General features: G+C 35.2%; 1 protein-coding gene across 12 annotated transcripts in view; it reads right to left on the minus strand.

Moving 5' to 3' along the window:
* Positions 1 to 15,860, minus strand: part of Cep128 (centrosomal protein 128) — a 340,438-nt gene that overhangs the window by 223,891 nt on the left and 100,687 nt on the right. For all 12 annotated transcript variants that reach the window (XR_016537579.1, XR_016537580.1, XR_016537581.1 and 9 more), the window contains exons 15-17: positions 13,866 to 14,516; positions 9,906 to 10,070; positions 1,145 to 1,321 (exon numbers count right to left, since the gene is read on the minus strand). Coding sequence is in view for 9 of the 12 variants with exons in the window: in XM_090344647.1 (XP_090200773.1) it covers positions 1,145 to 1,321; positions 9,906 to 10,070; positions 13,866 to 14,516 (993 nt within the window). In the remaining 3 variants the exon portion in view is untranslated. The remainder of the gene's footprint in view (positions 1 to 1,144; positions 1,322 to 9,905; positions 10,071 to 13,865; positions 14,517 to 15,860) is intronic.

Here is a 15,860-nt window from a genome sequence, read left to right on the forward strand (position 1 = left end):
CCTGAGCCAGTCTTTCTCCTAAGACCAATTACTGTTCATATAAGCCTTCCATCTTCTCAAACTGACATCTTACATTTTCATTAAAAAGGTATGTGGAAATACAAATAATAAAATTTCTATCAATTCAATCAAAATCTCCCAATTGGAATATTTCCATTAAGGCTGAATCTTAACCTTTGATTACATATAGAGTAGAATAATAGTTTGGTTTTCTTTTAAACACTATTTGTAAAAAAGAGAAAAAAAAACATGAAAAAGAAAAGTAGGGAAAAAAAGAGGAAAACACAGGAGAAAAGATCATTTTAGAAGTAGAGAAAAGAATTACAAAATAAAAAGAACACATGAAGAGCAAAAGCACTTAGACATAAAACCATACTTTTGAGTGCTGTGGAGCCACAAAATGCAATAAATATCACTCTAGATGAGGCTGAACCACATTGTGCTATGGGTACAGGAAATCAAATCAATCTAATGTTTTACATCTATTGTAGAATCATATGAGAACCTTCACTATTACTGTAAGCTGATGAAGAATATTAGATTTTTACACAAAGAAGTAAACTGAATATAGTTTAAGTGGTTACTTAATTAGCTGCCGGAATAAGAACCTCAAAGTTTAAAGACTTATTTTAACATTAAACTACATAGATATCCAGAGTCAAACTGCTTAATCCCCACAGAAGTTCTGGTTTTCCCTTAAGTGAATTTCCCTGAAATACTTTAAAGATTGGGTAGGTTTCAGGTTTAGAGGCTGTCTAAATACTACTTACCTTAGAATCAGTCATACAACCCAGTAGAGGGTAGGAAGTGATATACTACCAACAAAAGCTGTCTATGATGATGAAAATGCAAAACCCAAGCCTCTTGACTCTGACAATATTTGCCCTACTCAGAACTGCTGACTTTAATAAAGCATTTTCCTTTATAAAGTGAGATACACACCAGGGTAATTCAATGGAATTATCACATACCATTACTATGCAAGGAAAACTGTGCTTCATTACTTAGAAATGTAAGAAGTTATTTCACTTCATAAAACTTTCTGAAATAAAAAGTGACCAGTAGGTAATCATATATTACAACTGCATTCTAATTATACATTAGGAAACTGAAAAATTAAGGTAAAATGAGAACTCATAATTACTTTCAATTTCTCCATTGAGTCCTTAGAGAAAGTTTTACAGGCTGCATCAATTTCCTTTCCTATCACACCAAGAATGGATTCTTGTTCAGTCTCCAGACAAAGTAGTTGATCTTTGAGTTGTAATCTGGCCTCTTCCATTCTCCTTAAGTGCTCTTCTTCATTACTTATATGTTTTTCCTATGGCATGGAGAAGGAAAGAAAGCCAATCATTAAATAGAGCTAAGAAATACTTATCTGGATAACCAAATCAGTAAATTAAAATACACACTTGACTCTGTTAGTCCCTTTACTTTGCTAAAATACAACACTCTACCTACCTGTGAAATGAGGTAAAGTGACAGAATGTGGAAGTCAAGAAGCTTGGGGAGTTGTAAGAAAACACTCACCAAACGATACTCTAATAATTCTATAACCAAAATAAAAAAGATACAATCCTTTACATTTAATGATATTGTCAGAGGGTTAAAAAAGCTAATGTCACAAACCAACATTAAATTTGCCCTAAATATTAGTAAAACTGGAAATGTACACTACAAAATGATTCCATTATTTCTTCATTAAAGAAAAACACATGTTACCTTTTATGCTGTTAAATATATTTTAATTCTAATATTCTTTGTACAACTCGAAAGTAATAGCAATAAAAAGATTGAGAAGAAAAAAACTGATATTTTGCATACAATCACTCTACATACATGTATTTGAGTCATGAAAATTTGGTAACAGCAAAATGGAGACATATTTTGTTTAGGTACCCTGAGTAGAACCATCTTTCAGCAGTAGAGTAATACTAATATACAAACTTGAATGCCATCATTTAACTATATTAGTGTACAATGAATACTACTGCCATATCAATCAGAATGTTTGTGTCTGCATAACTATTATGCTATGTATCACCATAGCAGAACTAGAGAGATAGACATGGAAGGACTCACTAAAACATTAGAAATAGAAAACTAAATTGCTTATCAGAACATTGACTACATGACTGGTATGTGCTAAACCCTGAAAATGAATGGTTTCAAATAGACAAACTGGTTTTCAGCAAAATTACAAAAATTATCCATAAAGTATAAACCAATAGAATGGAAATTCAAATTTAAACTTTTAACCTCAGTTAAGGAAATTATTCTTGCCTTGGCTTTTCATTATCCTTTTGTAGGAGAGTACTGAGTATCTGAAAGATCATTAACAGCATAATCAAAAAGTGCTAGGATATGCATTGGCTGCATTCCTCAACATTAATATTCAAAGTTGGAAACAAAAACACCTTCTAAGGGGTATTTTCTGCATTCATTATTAAGATCAATGTGAATTTATTATGTATTTTCTTTTAAGTCAAATACTTAGAACAGAAAGTCACACTAGTCTTTTTAAATCTTCAACTTTTCCTGTATTTCTATGTCTGAAACAAAATATGAACAAAGCAACAAACAACTAGAGTATAAAAGTATGCATTTGTTATGAGTATTGTTTAATTTCCAAATGACAAAAGAATCATTCATCTCAGGAGAAATGTTTAAGCCCATTAGGATTTCGTACTTTCCTTGCTGATTCCTTGTTTTTCCTTACAAAAAGAATAGTGTTTTAGCACAATGATGTTCATTGCAGCACTATTTACCATAGCAAAGATATGGAACCAACCCAGATGTCCCTCAGTTGATGAGTGGATCAACAAGATGTGGTATTTAAACACAATGGAATTCTATGCTGCTGTCAGAAAGAATGACATCGCCCTATTTGTAAGGAAATGGAAAGACTTAGAAAAAATCATATTAAGTGAAGTAAGCCACTCAAAGGAACATTGGCTCAATGGTTTCCATCATTTGTCATAATCAGTAGAAATGTTGGGCTCTCCTAGCAGAGATTTACAATAGAACAAAACCTAGATATTTAAGGCCATATAGAATGATGCTAAATGTAAGGACCTCCAGGATATAGAAACAAAAGACATATAATGAGTGATTGTTCTTTAATGAAATATGTTATCTCTCATCTCTTTTGCTGTCCCTTGGTTATCTCATATTGTTACAGTATCTCATCTGGTTATCTGATATTTGGTTATTTGAAGTCGGATAGGGAAGGGAAGAACACAAGATGAGGGGCGGAAGTGGGGGGAGAGAAACGGGGACCAAAACATGAGAAAGGGTATCAATGTATATGAAGTAATGCACCTTCTATCTGGTGAATATAATGTAACCCTTCTATTAATTACAATAAAAATATATGAAAAAAGAATACTTTTTTAAATCGTAAATGTAGCCTCAAATAGTATGCTGAACATGTATGCATTCAATAATTAATTCTACCAATTTCTCCCCTAAAGTATCCAGAATGTTGTTTGAGCATGACCAGATGATAAAAATGAATTAAATTAAGTACTTTAAATGTCAACAAAAGAAAAGCTCAATGGAAACAAGCCTAGGCAAACACTGTATGCTTCCTTTTAGGGCCAACCAAAGCCAGTAAGGACTGGGTGACCTGAAGCAAAGGGAACACAGGTGATAGGGAGCTCTTCAGATGCACTTTCCCTGTGGCCCTCCTCAGTTGGCTCATCATACACAGCCCTAACACCTGCCTAACACCTACACTGTGGGGACTGTGCACAAGGGCAGAAGTCAAGAACACCAAATTCCCAGCACAAGACTTGAATGTCCAGTGCCAGGCTTCCCCAGGCCTGGTAGTTAGTTATCAGTGAGTTCAGGATTAGATGATAAAACCTCCAGTGAAGTTTAATGGACAACTTGGACCTTACTCTTGGAATTCTTTCAAAACCAAAACTCTGATTATAACACAATAACAGCATTTTAAAATACCTGATTCAGGGAGTTAAGACCACGTGCGCTTCTGCAAATGTTTATTTCTTGTCCTTCATTCTATCACAGATAAAGTATCTTTATGCATCAGCAAGTATATCAAATACTGTTTTATACATTTGAAGCAATACTACTTCAGGAAATTCTTGGTAAAAATGAAGGATGATGCTGGATGATGCAACTAAACTCACTTTATAAATGATGACTTCAACATTTATCATTTTTATATTCAATTTCACCATTTTTTTTGCCAGTCCTGGGCCTTGAACTCAGGGCTCGAGCACTGTCCTTGGGCAGTCTCAAGGCAAGAGCTCTACCACTTGAGCCGCAGCTCCACTTCTGACTTCTTTCTACGACTAGGCCAAACTCCTGGCCTCTCATTTTGTTATTTTATTGTTGTTTTTAAAGAAGAGAGAAGGATCAGGAGCATGACTTACTGGTAGAAGGCTTGCCTAGCATGCATGAAGCCCTGGGTCCAATTCCTCCTTACTACATACACAGAAAAAGCTGGAAGTGGTGCTGTGGGTGAAGTGGTAGAGCGCTAGCATTGAGGAAAGCCCAAGGACAGTGCTCAGGACCTGAGTTAAAGCCCCAGGACCAGCAAAAAAAAAATAATACAATAAAATAAAAATAAGAGAGGAATCTAGCAAAAACAAATTACTTCTGGTGTTATATTAAGAAGCCTGACCCAACAATAGAAAAAGGAAAAAAAAAAAAGAATACTTGTACTCATAACCTCTTTGTAAAACTACTTAATTTTTAAAATACTTGCACCATCTTACTGTGTACAAATTAACATGTATTAGCTTTATTGTACTCACAGAACTTAAGCCGTTCAAAGATGAAAAAAATAAGTCTGCAAAAAATGGCCTAAAATTTAATTTTTAAAATAAATGCTAGAAATCAACAGCTCATTTGCTTCTTTATTATTATTTAGTAAAAAATTGAAATCAGGTAATTCTGCCTGCTGCCATGAAGTAGTTCTTGGTCAAAATATGACTTTGCAAAAAAGTATTTTACAGACCAGACATTTTTTTTTTTTGGTAGGTCATGGGACTTGAACTCTGGGCCTGGACATTATCCCTAAGCTCTTCAGTTCTACACTACGACTCTACCGTTCATGGATTCTGATCAAATTAGAAGTAAAATACAATTTTTTTAATTAACAGATAGCAATATGTGGTTTTTGTCTGATCTGGTCTTTGGTGCTCGTCCTGGGGCTTGAAATCAAGGTCTGGACACTGGCCCTGAGCTTTCTCCTCATGGCCAGTGCTCTACCACTTTTGGTTAACTAGAGTTAAGAGTTTCATAGACTTCAATGAATGGGCTGGCTTTAAAACATGATCCTTAGATTTCATGAGTACCTAGGATTACAGGCATGAACAACCTGCACCTGGCAGAACTGTGTGTTTTTAGACATTATGAGTTGATGAAATCTAATTTTGAATTGTATTACCAAACAGAATTATCTTATAGTGGTACTACTTAACATTCACTCTCCATTTACAAAACAAAGTTTTTAAATACTGATTCCTTTTCTCTTCACACGTAAATATCATGTGAAATTTTTAGGCTTTAATCTTACTTTCCGCAATAAAATGAGTGACAATTCTCATTCTAAAGTGTGTACAAAAAAGAACTTGGTAACTGGATAACATAGCCTTAAACTTCAATCTAATAAAAAAAAACACAAATGTAAGTCATTTTGCTGATCCTAATTAAAGGATAAAAATAAATATCCTGTTTTATGAACTGCTGGATAAGTCCAGGTTTTTTCTCAATTTCAGAATCTAACACTGAAAGTATGATCATCCTAATCACACTTAAAACTGTGAAATATAATTATGGCTTCAATAGCATGGATTCTGAATAAGACAATTACTTCCAGTATTTTTCTCATCCATAACAGCCATAGACTTAAAATGTTAGTAAGTTTTGTTTTCAAATTATTTAAAACATTTCATAGTTACAAAAGAGAATAAATGAGGGCTGGGAGTTTGGCCTAGTGGTTAAAGTGCTTGCCTAGCATGCACAAAGACCCGGGTTCGATTCCTCGGTACCACATACATAGAAAAAAGCCAGAAGTGGTGCTGAGGCTCAAGTGCTAGAGCTCTAGCCTTGAGAAAGTCCAAGGATAGTGCTCAGGCCCTGAGCCAAGGCCCAGGACTGGCAAAAAAAAAAAAAAAAAAAAAAAAAAAAAGAGAATAAATGAGTTCTGGCTTATTTCATACTTACGGTCCTACTTTTCAGTGTCTATAATTTATGATTATAAATTATCTTCTAAGCAAAAGCAAAATAAGGATCTCTAAAGACAACAAAGTTAAGCTCTTGAACTAGTTGAGTATTAAGTAATTAAGAATCTCAAATAACCTACAAGATGTACATTCTTGTACAAAATGATTCCTACACATTCTGGTATAATAGAAAGAATGGAATTGGTAACTCTGAGTCCTACTTCCATTTCTACCAAAAGGCAGATATAGTTCTTGAGCAGATGAATTTAACTGTCTGGGACAGACTCTCATCTATAAGAGGTTGGGAATCAATGTTGTTCAGCATCTTTTTACACTTCACAATTGTACTAGGGCCAAGTGTTTTCAGAACAATCGCCTTTGCTTCAGTAACCTACTGCTACCTTATGAATTCCAAGACAAGGCTTGTGAAACAAGAACAAGCACCCAATCTTTGGTGGGGCAGAAAAAGTTGGAAAAACTATTGAAGAGTCTTTCAACATCGTTAAGGCTAACTAAGTGAAAATTATGGTGACCATACAACAGCATCTCCTATAACAGAGAAAGTTACAAAAATGATGTGACTACGGAAATCTGCTAAAGGCAGGCATCTCTGTCTGGCTCCCTCCAGGTGCCCAGCAAAAAGTATGGTCTCAGAATTCTGATTAGAATAAAAAATACATTCCTAGGCATAAAATGTTCTCATTTTCTTGTATAGGAAGAATGACTACTATCAGTAAATGTATTTCATCAACAACAAAAAGTCAACATCTTTCTTAAGTTTGACAATATGGTCATTTCTCTAATAAAGCCAAAGAAACAGAGACATGTAGTATAAGCACAAAAATCTATAAAGCAATGGTTTCTTAACTCTAACAACCAGTTATTTCAAATACGTTATACAATTATAATCAAAATTAAAATCCATTCAATATATCTACTATAATGTTACTTCATCACTACAACATAGGGTCATTAATAAATCTCTACTTATCACAACTGAAAACAATTTTTTGAGACAGTGTCTCACGTTGTAGCCGTCTGGCCTGGAACTTAATGTCCTCATTGCCTAAGCTTCTGAAGGGATAAGGTTACACCTGTAGCTATGATGCCCGGCTCCGAAATACAAATTTTTTTTAAAAAAAAAACTTAGATCAGATACAGATCTTTATATTCAGACATTTAAAACTTTCACTAGACAAATTTTGATGCCTCCTGGCTGAGCAAAGTTGATTTCATTATTCATTAACTCTTGTCGGTTTACATATTCCAGCAAAAGCAATAAAAATGCTTCTCAGAGAATAAAGTACAAATTTCTATGTAAATGCTGGGAGAATCAAAAGATTAATATCAATAGGATTCTTTTGGGACACAGGAAGAAATAAAATATTTTCCTATAAAACTTAAGCAAAAGGAAAAATAAACTTTTATGGTATTATACGTAGGAAAAATTATTTGTTACATTTCAAAAAAGCTTTCTCACAGGGCCGGGAGTTTGGCCTAGTGGTAGAGTGCTTGCCTAGCATGCACGAAGACCCAGGTTCGATTCCTTGGTACCACATACATAGAAAAAAGCTGGAAGTGGTGCTGAGGCCCAAGTGGTAGTGCTCTAGTCCAAGGACAGCGCTCAGGCACTGAGCTCAAGCCCAGGACTGGCAAAAAAAAAAAAAAAGCTTTCTCACTAGTAAGACACTCATAATAAAGTCCTAATACAAATGTAAAAGTTTGTTGGATTATATAATCCATGTTCTCTTTGTCATGTAAAACAGAAAAAATAATATTTGACAAAGCCAAATCAGATAATAGGGAAAATGCATTACCATGGGGGAAAATATGCCAAATTTAGATATTCTGTGTGTATGCGCTACCAGCAATCTTCTCCCACTAAATAATAATACCACAGTCCTAATGCTATATAAGAATCCTCATGGAATATAAGCATTCCTTATCTTATCAAGTAATATAACATAAAAAGACAAAAAAGAAAAATCTTCATTAAGGTATATTAAAATAGTGGCATCACATATTTATACTGAGGATGAGTGAGTAAGAATATCACTTTGCTAAGCAAATATTAAATTCCCTTTAGGTCACCAACACATTGTAATTTTTCAATATGTAAAGCTTGAATTTATGAAGCTCATTATATTGCTTAAACCATAATTGTGAGCTTTTTTTTAGCAAGGGGGCTGGGGGAGATGATCATAGGGCTTGGGAACTCTGGGCCTGGGAACTGTCCCTAAACTCTTCAGCTCAAGGCTACCGCCCTATCCCTGGGCTTGGGCACTATCCCTGAGCTCTTCAGCTTAAGGATACCACTCTATTCCTTGAGCCTCAGCCCCATTTCCCATTTTCTAGTGGTTAATGCAGATACGAGTCTCATGGCCTTTAGTGTCCAGGCTGGCTTTGAACCTTAATCCTTAGATCTCAGCCTCTTGAGTAGCTAGGATTATAGGCTGGCTATATATTTTTGTTTTCTCTTTTTAAATTTTTATTTCCTCCTATGTCAACTTACATGTGTGTGTGTGTGTGTGTGTGCGCGTGCGTGTGTGTGTGTGTGTGTGTGTGTTTACATATGCATGCCTCTTTATAATTTGGTTATAAGTTATCTACTCTATGTCAGGCACTGTCTCTGACCTTGAGTTAGTTTAATCTTAGTCTCATATCTTGAACAAAATGTGAAACCTCTTCCCAACTAGCAAGCATACAAGGAAACTGCCTAACAGTGGTGGGCATAACACTTAGGTCTTCAGTATCATACCACTGACAGACTACTAGTTCTACCAGAGCTGTCACATGACTGCCACCTTTGCAGATCATCTATCTAACAAATTAAAGGCCAGCACTAAACATCAGCAAAATGCTATGTTCTCTTGTTATGTGGCCCAGTAATAGTAAACACTATATGCAAAGTACATACAGTCTAACAGTATTTACTAATATTTGACTAAATGGTTGTATCATTAATCAGTATGCCTTTGTAAACATAGAAATAGCATACATTAGCCATTGATTATGCTCATTAACTTATTTCCTATATCTCAATTAAACTATCATTCACTATTGACATAAAAAAATATGTAGGGAATGAAATTTCATATATTAGATTTTTTGATACAAGGAGACCTAAAGGTAGTGAGTCTAGATTATTCCACCCAAGATAATAAACATTCCTTACAGTATATTTATTTCTCTGAAAACAAAAATGGTAGGTAGAGATGGACAAAGTTACAACCCACTTAAGCTTCATTCTTTAAAACTCTAAAAAAGGAATACAGTAAAAAAAATTAATTACTATGTAGAATAGTAGATAGTAAGCACTTAATCATTATTTTATTTTAAAGTATGGTTTCCTCAGAGATCAACATAGATCAACCACAGATGTGTTACCCACAAATTTACATGCAGAATTATAATCTTCCAATGTGATAGTATTCAGAGATAAGGTAAAATTTTGGAAGGTGATGGGGTCTCAAAAGGATGAACTAGTGTAACCTCAATATACTGGAAATTAATACTTTACAACTTGGGAGAGGGTGAGGAGAGGGAAAGTAAGAAAAGAGACGGGAAGGAGTAACAATATTCAAGAAGTAATATACTCACTATCTTATGACTGTAACTGTAACCCTTCTATACATCACCCTGATAAATTTAAATTTAAAAACAGGAATAAATTAAGTCATTTAAAATAGAATTCATTCATATTTTTACCTTTTCTTCTAGTTGTTCCTTCAAGCACTGGTACTTTAGCTTGAGTTTTTTGTTCTCATTTTCATTCTGGGATAATTCCTCTGTGAGTCTTTCACACTGTAATTTCAACTTTTCTAGTTGACAATGATGAACTTTAGCCATATTCTTATCCTCTAAGCTTTCTGCCTGGGATAAAAGACAAAAGAGAGAGAGAGAGAGAGAGCAAGAAAGCCCACTGGCTATCGCCAAATTAAACCAAACATACTACACATTATATCAGTGGGGAAATTCTTCAAAATGTTACCTCTCGCCAGGAGTTTTAGTGGTAGAGTGCTTGCCTAGCATGCATGAATACCCAGGTTCGATTCCTCAGTACTGCATATATAGAAAAGGGGTAGAGCTCTAGCCTTGAGAAAAAAAACCCAAAGACAGTGCTCAGGCCCTGAGCTCAAGACCAAGACTGGCAAAAAAAAAAAAAAAAAAAAAAAAAAAAGCTAGCTAGCTCTCTCAAAGCATTGAAAAGTAGAAGTTGAAATTAACACAAATAAAATGCCTCTATTTTTATAAGTCTATTATATGTGATTAATTAGGTGTATAAAGGCACAATCATTGGAAACAACTTCCTTGAAGGAAGTTTTGTGAGTTTTAGAAAAAAAAATCTATATTTTATTTACTCCACAAAATTCGTGTAAGAACTGATGCCACTTTGAATTAACAGAGGAATTGATTTTTTTATGAGCAATCCTGTATTCACAGCCCAAAAATAAATTCACAAAATAAAGTCTCTCATCAGGAAAACTGCTCAATTACGATGTTAAGTTTCAGTAGAATGCTTTTACTTTTCTTTATGTCCTATGAAAAGCATAGGTAAGATTTTTGCCAAAGTTAACAGAGGTGCTCAGGAGTAAAATGAACTACTCTTCTCCTTCCAACAATGCTCCTGTCCCACAATGCCTAAATTTTGATCAGCTCAGATAGGATATTTTCCACCACTGCACCTGGCAAACAGTAGACATCAGTGTTTGTCCCCTTAATCTGTTTATAGCTATTAATCAGCATATCAACCCCTAGTTTGCTTAAGCACTCGTCTACTATTGTGAGCTATTATGTTATAAAATATACATTCTAGTTTCAGGTATACAAAGTGATGTATTCACAACAATCCAGTGATAGAGAAAACTTTTCTATTTATTCCTATTGTATGGATAACACATAAAAAGGTGAAGCAACTTGACCAAAATCATAATTCCAGTAAAAATATGCAACTCCTATTCTGAATCATTTGGTTTGAATTAAAAAAAAAAATCTGTAGGGCCGGGAGTTTGGCCTAGCAGTAGTGTGCTGGCCTAATATGCATGAAGACCCAAGTTCTATTCCTTGGTACCACATTCACAGAAAAGAAAAAAAAAAACTGTAAACAGGTGCGGTGGCACGCCTGTAATCCTAGCTACTCAGGAGGCTGAGATCTGAGGATCAAGGTTCAAAGCCAGCCAGGGCACAAAAGAACCCCAAAAGGACCCAAGACTCTAATCTCCAATTAACCCCTAGAAAAGGGGAAGTGGGGCTTGGCTCAAGGATAGGGTGGTAGCCTTGAGCTAAAGAGCCAAGGGAAAATGCCCAAGTCTAGGGGTAGGGTGGTGGCCTTGAGCTGAAAAGCTCAATGGAGGGGAAAAGACTAATTTGGACATAGACAAAATATGGGTGATATACTGGATTCTTATTAAGACTCTAAAAATAATCAGTTTCAGGAAGCTAAAAGAGGAAAAATGTAATATTCATAGAGCTACTTGTCCAAATCCTACTGTGTATAATTTAGTAAAATAATGCATTAAATCATTGTGGACATTTTAAATCAACTCTTTTTACTTGGTATAAATAAGTAAAAATGTAGGAAGATATTAATAAAATAACAAAACAGGTACTGTTCCTTTTGGGAACCTTACTTGGTTTAAAAAATGGAAATGGCTGAGTTCTCGCCATTTCTGGTTTTCCTTACAGCTCCAAGGCCATTGATATACCACACATGAAAGAATAACAGACAACCCTCCCAGCCCTCCAACTCCCAAAATATAAACAAAAACACAAAGCTCTAAATTGATCAATTCTTTACACCTAAAATTTGTTTATCACGTCATATGAAAGCATTTCCTAAGGAATGGACAAGGATATTATGCCTACCATGATACATGGAGAAATTAAAACTAAACATCCCAGAGTACATCAAGAGCAATGCCTCTAGCTTTCCAGCTTTGAAACATTACTACTGAACATCCATGAAGATCTTTATATATGTGTGGAACATTCCACAAGATACCATAAGAAGACACAAAAATGGCTAAGACCTGATGTTGTTCGTCTAGAGATGAATGTCCAGCAGTCTAAAAGTATTGTTCTAGATGAACCAGAAACCAACAAAGAGCAGTAGAAACACAAAGAATCAAAAGAAGCTATTACAGCCTCAGCTGAAAATTATTCCAACCGATGGATTTTATTATTATTATCCTAGCCCATCAATGTCTACATAAATAAAATAAAATATATGTTTTATTTTTTTTAAGATGTGCTCTTCTTGGATACCAGTGGCTCATGCCTGTAATCCTACCTACTTAGAAGACTGAGATCTGAGGATCACAGTTCCAAGTCAGCTGAGGCAAAAAGTCCATAAAACTTGTATCTCCAGTTAAACACCAAAAAAGCCTAAAGTGGAGCTGTGGCTCAAGTTGTAAAAAGATAGCCTTGAACAAAGAAAAAGCTCAGGGACAATGCCTAGGCCCTGAATTCAAGCGCCAGAATTCACACTCATTCACACATTCACACACATACACACACCACCTCTCCACATTCCTAACTCTACTTCTGTTTATAGACTCTATAACTCACATTTAATCATTTATTAAAATGTATGTTTTTTTAATCTTACTATGTCTCACTTGAAAACATTTTCTTACAGTTAATATGTCAAAGTTTCACAGGCAAGAGGACATAGTATTTTTTCTAATAAGGATGTACCTTATAACTGATGCCATCAATATGGCTCCCTTACTTTTTCTAGACTCCATTCTGACTGCTACCCAGTTATGGACCCAAAAGTACTACTGCCAGAAAGCAAGGCAGGACTGGAAAAGACCTCGTAAAATAGGTAACATTAGCTATTTCCAAACAATTTCCAAAAATAAGTATTTTAGAAGTAGTCATTGCATTTCAAAGACTTTTAAAAAGGTATTATTAACATTTAAGGATTTAGCCATGGTTTTCACCTATGTATTAACAACATTTCAGAGACTATTTGAGGTCCTGGGGGGAAAAGCTGTAAACAAATCACACCGAAACCCCCGCTTTCTTTTTAATAAAGGCAAACTAAGGACATACAAATCAGTATGGAATCTATATTTTACAATAAATTTTATGGGGGGAAAAAAGCGAGTAAGAGGAATGGATTTACCACAGTCCTGATCACCATGTTGTCAGGTGACAACAGGAGCTTGCACGGTAATAATATTATCATCATCAGAGCTTAGAAACATCTCCCAAACATTCCCAGACATCTACCCCAGGCAACATGGATATGAAACAAAAAGAGTAACCTATAAACTGATCCAGTTTAGTTACCATACCACAAAGGACTGTGATTACAGCTTCTATGGCCCTAACAAGTGTTTGCCTTTTATATTTGAACTCCCAAAACAACTTGAAAAGGGCTTCAATGCTCTGACATATGTGTGTATACATGTGTGTATACACACATGTATACACACATGTACATGCATGCATGCATGCATATATACATACATGCTCCCAATGGGAGCTGCTATAACTCATTTCAACCTGGCCAAATAAGCATGAATTAACTTCTTTATGGTTGGTTTTATCTTCCCTTTATACTTGGGAATAGAGAATGATTTCTAAAAGTTTATGCTTTATTAACTTCATCAGCCACAGAAGCATTCCTTCAGTATCATCAACATAATTCAGTACAGGTACCTTCAGTGTCCTAATGTGATTCTCTGCTTCACTCTTTTCTTTCTTAAAATGCTTCATCAGCTCATTGATATTTTGCTCATGTTTCATTTTCACACTCTGCAATGATGATGTGAGATCTTCCAGTTCCCGCTGGTGAACATCTCGTTCAAGCTTTAACTGAGTGATGACAGTAGCTGCTTCTTCATCTTTGGATTTTGCCTGAGCTGTGAGGTCAGAGAGGTCCTTAAGCACAGCTTTCTTGGCTCTTTCTTCTTCAGCCAGTTTATTAGCAAGATCAGCTCGGATGGCACTCAAGTCTTTGATGGACTCTTGCATCTCAAGAAGTTTTGCTTTATCCTCAGCCTGGATCCTCCTCAGCTCTGCAATCTCTTCCTCCAGGTGAGCTTTCTCAGCTTTAATTTGGCTTTGAGCCTTATTCTGCCTTTTCAACTCACTTTCTAGTCTACGGATGGTATCCAGGGAACTCCTGACTTCTACCTCAAGGTCAGTTTGATGAGACTGAATATCACTTAGCTTCTTCTCCTTACAGTGAAGCTCTTCCTCTTGGAGGGCACGCTTGGTCAAAACCTCATTCAGTTCCTTTCTAAGATTCTCTATCTGTTGTAATGCTACATAAAGCTGATTCTTCAAGTCATCCTTTTCTTTTAGAATCTAGTGGGTTAAGAATAAAAAAAAAACAGTAATTGTAAAGTTCACCATAGCCTTTACAAAATAAAGTTCTAATATAAAAGGAAAAGAAAATTTCATCAAATCAGACTTGTATTTTCCTATTTTTTTACTCTATATGTATTTATATGTACATAAAATTAAGCTAGAAAGAAAGAAATACACCACACTAAAATATGTATTTCAGATCTTCATCATCAGAGTATAGCAACCATGATTACAAGTAATTACTCAACTATAAGATAAAATTTCCCTAAGGAATAAAGATAAACTCCTATTATAATTTACCAGACTGGAAACATTAAAGCATTACTGAAAATAATAATAACGTGCATGCTAATGACATGCTTAAAACAGAGAAAGCTTGAAGCACATAGAAACTATCCTAAGGAAGCATATAGACATAATTTATGAACTGTGATTATATGCAAAATGTATATAACATTAATAATATACCAGAATTGAAGAGAAGCACAGCAATATAAAACTGGAATTCTTAGTCTGGGAGTTTGGCCTAGTGGTAGATTGCTTGCCTAGCATGCATGAAGACCCGGGTTTGAGTCCTTGGTACCACATAACCACATACATAGAAAAAGCTGGAAGTGGTGCTGTGGGTGAATGGTAGAGTGCTAGCTTTGAGGAAAGCCCAAGGACAGTGCTCAGGCCCTGAGTTCAAGCCCCTGACTGGCAAACAAACAAACAACAACAAAAAAAAAACCCTGGAATTCTTTAGTATGGTAAAACTTAGAACAACTGAAAATTAGGACAGCCTGGGAAGGCAGTCTGTCTTAACAACAGATGAATCAGAGTTATTCATCACTTTCTTCCCCAGGTTAAGGATTACTATACAGGACAGAGGCAAAAAATTAACCATCATACTTTCTAGATCACTACAAACAAAAGAATGCAAGCAGCTGATGCAACCAAAATGTTTTCTCCACATCACTAAAACGAAGGATAATCCCTACATTTACATATTGATGGGCACCAGGTCTTTCAAACTTTTATTTTCCTTTTATTGAAAAATTGCAATGTGTTATGATACATATATCCACTATATAGTCACCCAGAAAATAAAAATTAATTCACTTCAGAATCAGAAATGAATTAAAATGCAAATACATACAAGGTATTTTCTAATATCTTAATGTGAAACAATAAATAATGATAAAACATAGTAAGTTTATCACTCCCCTCAAAAAGCAGTTTGCTTAATAAAAAGTTTAAGGGGAAAACCCCAACACAAATGTCATGAAATCACAAGGAAATGTGTTCTCAGTAGAGCCAAGCTTTGCAGATTGGGGGCAGGGGGGCGGGGGAATGAAGGCT

Source organism: Megascapheus bottae, chromosome 14 (assembly GCF_031878675.1).
Source record: "Megascapheus bottae isolate mThoBot1 chromosome 14, mThoBot2.hap1, whole genome shotgun sequence".
NCBI lineage: Eukaryota > Metazoa > Chordata > Mammalia > Rodentia > Geomyidae > Megascapheus > Megascapheus bottae.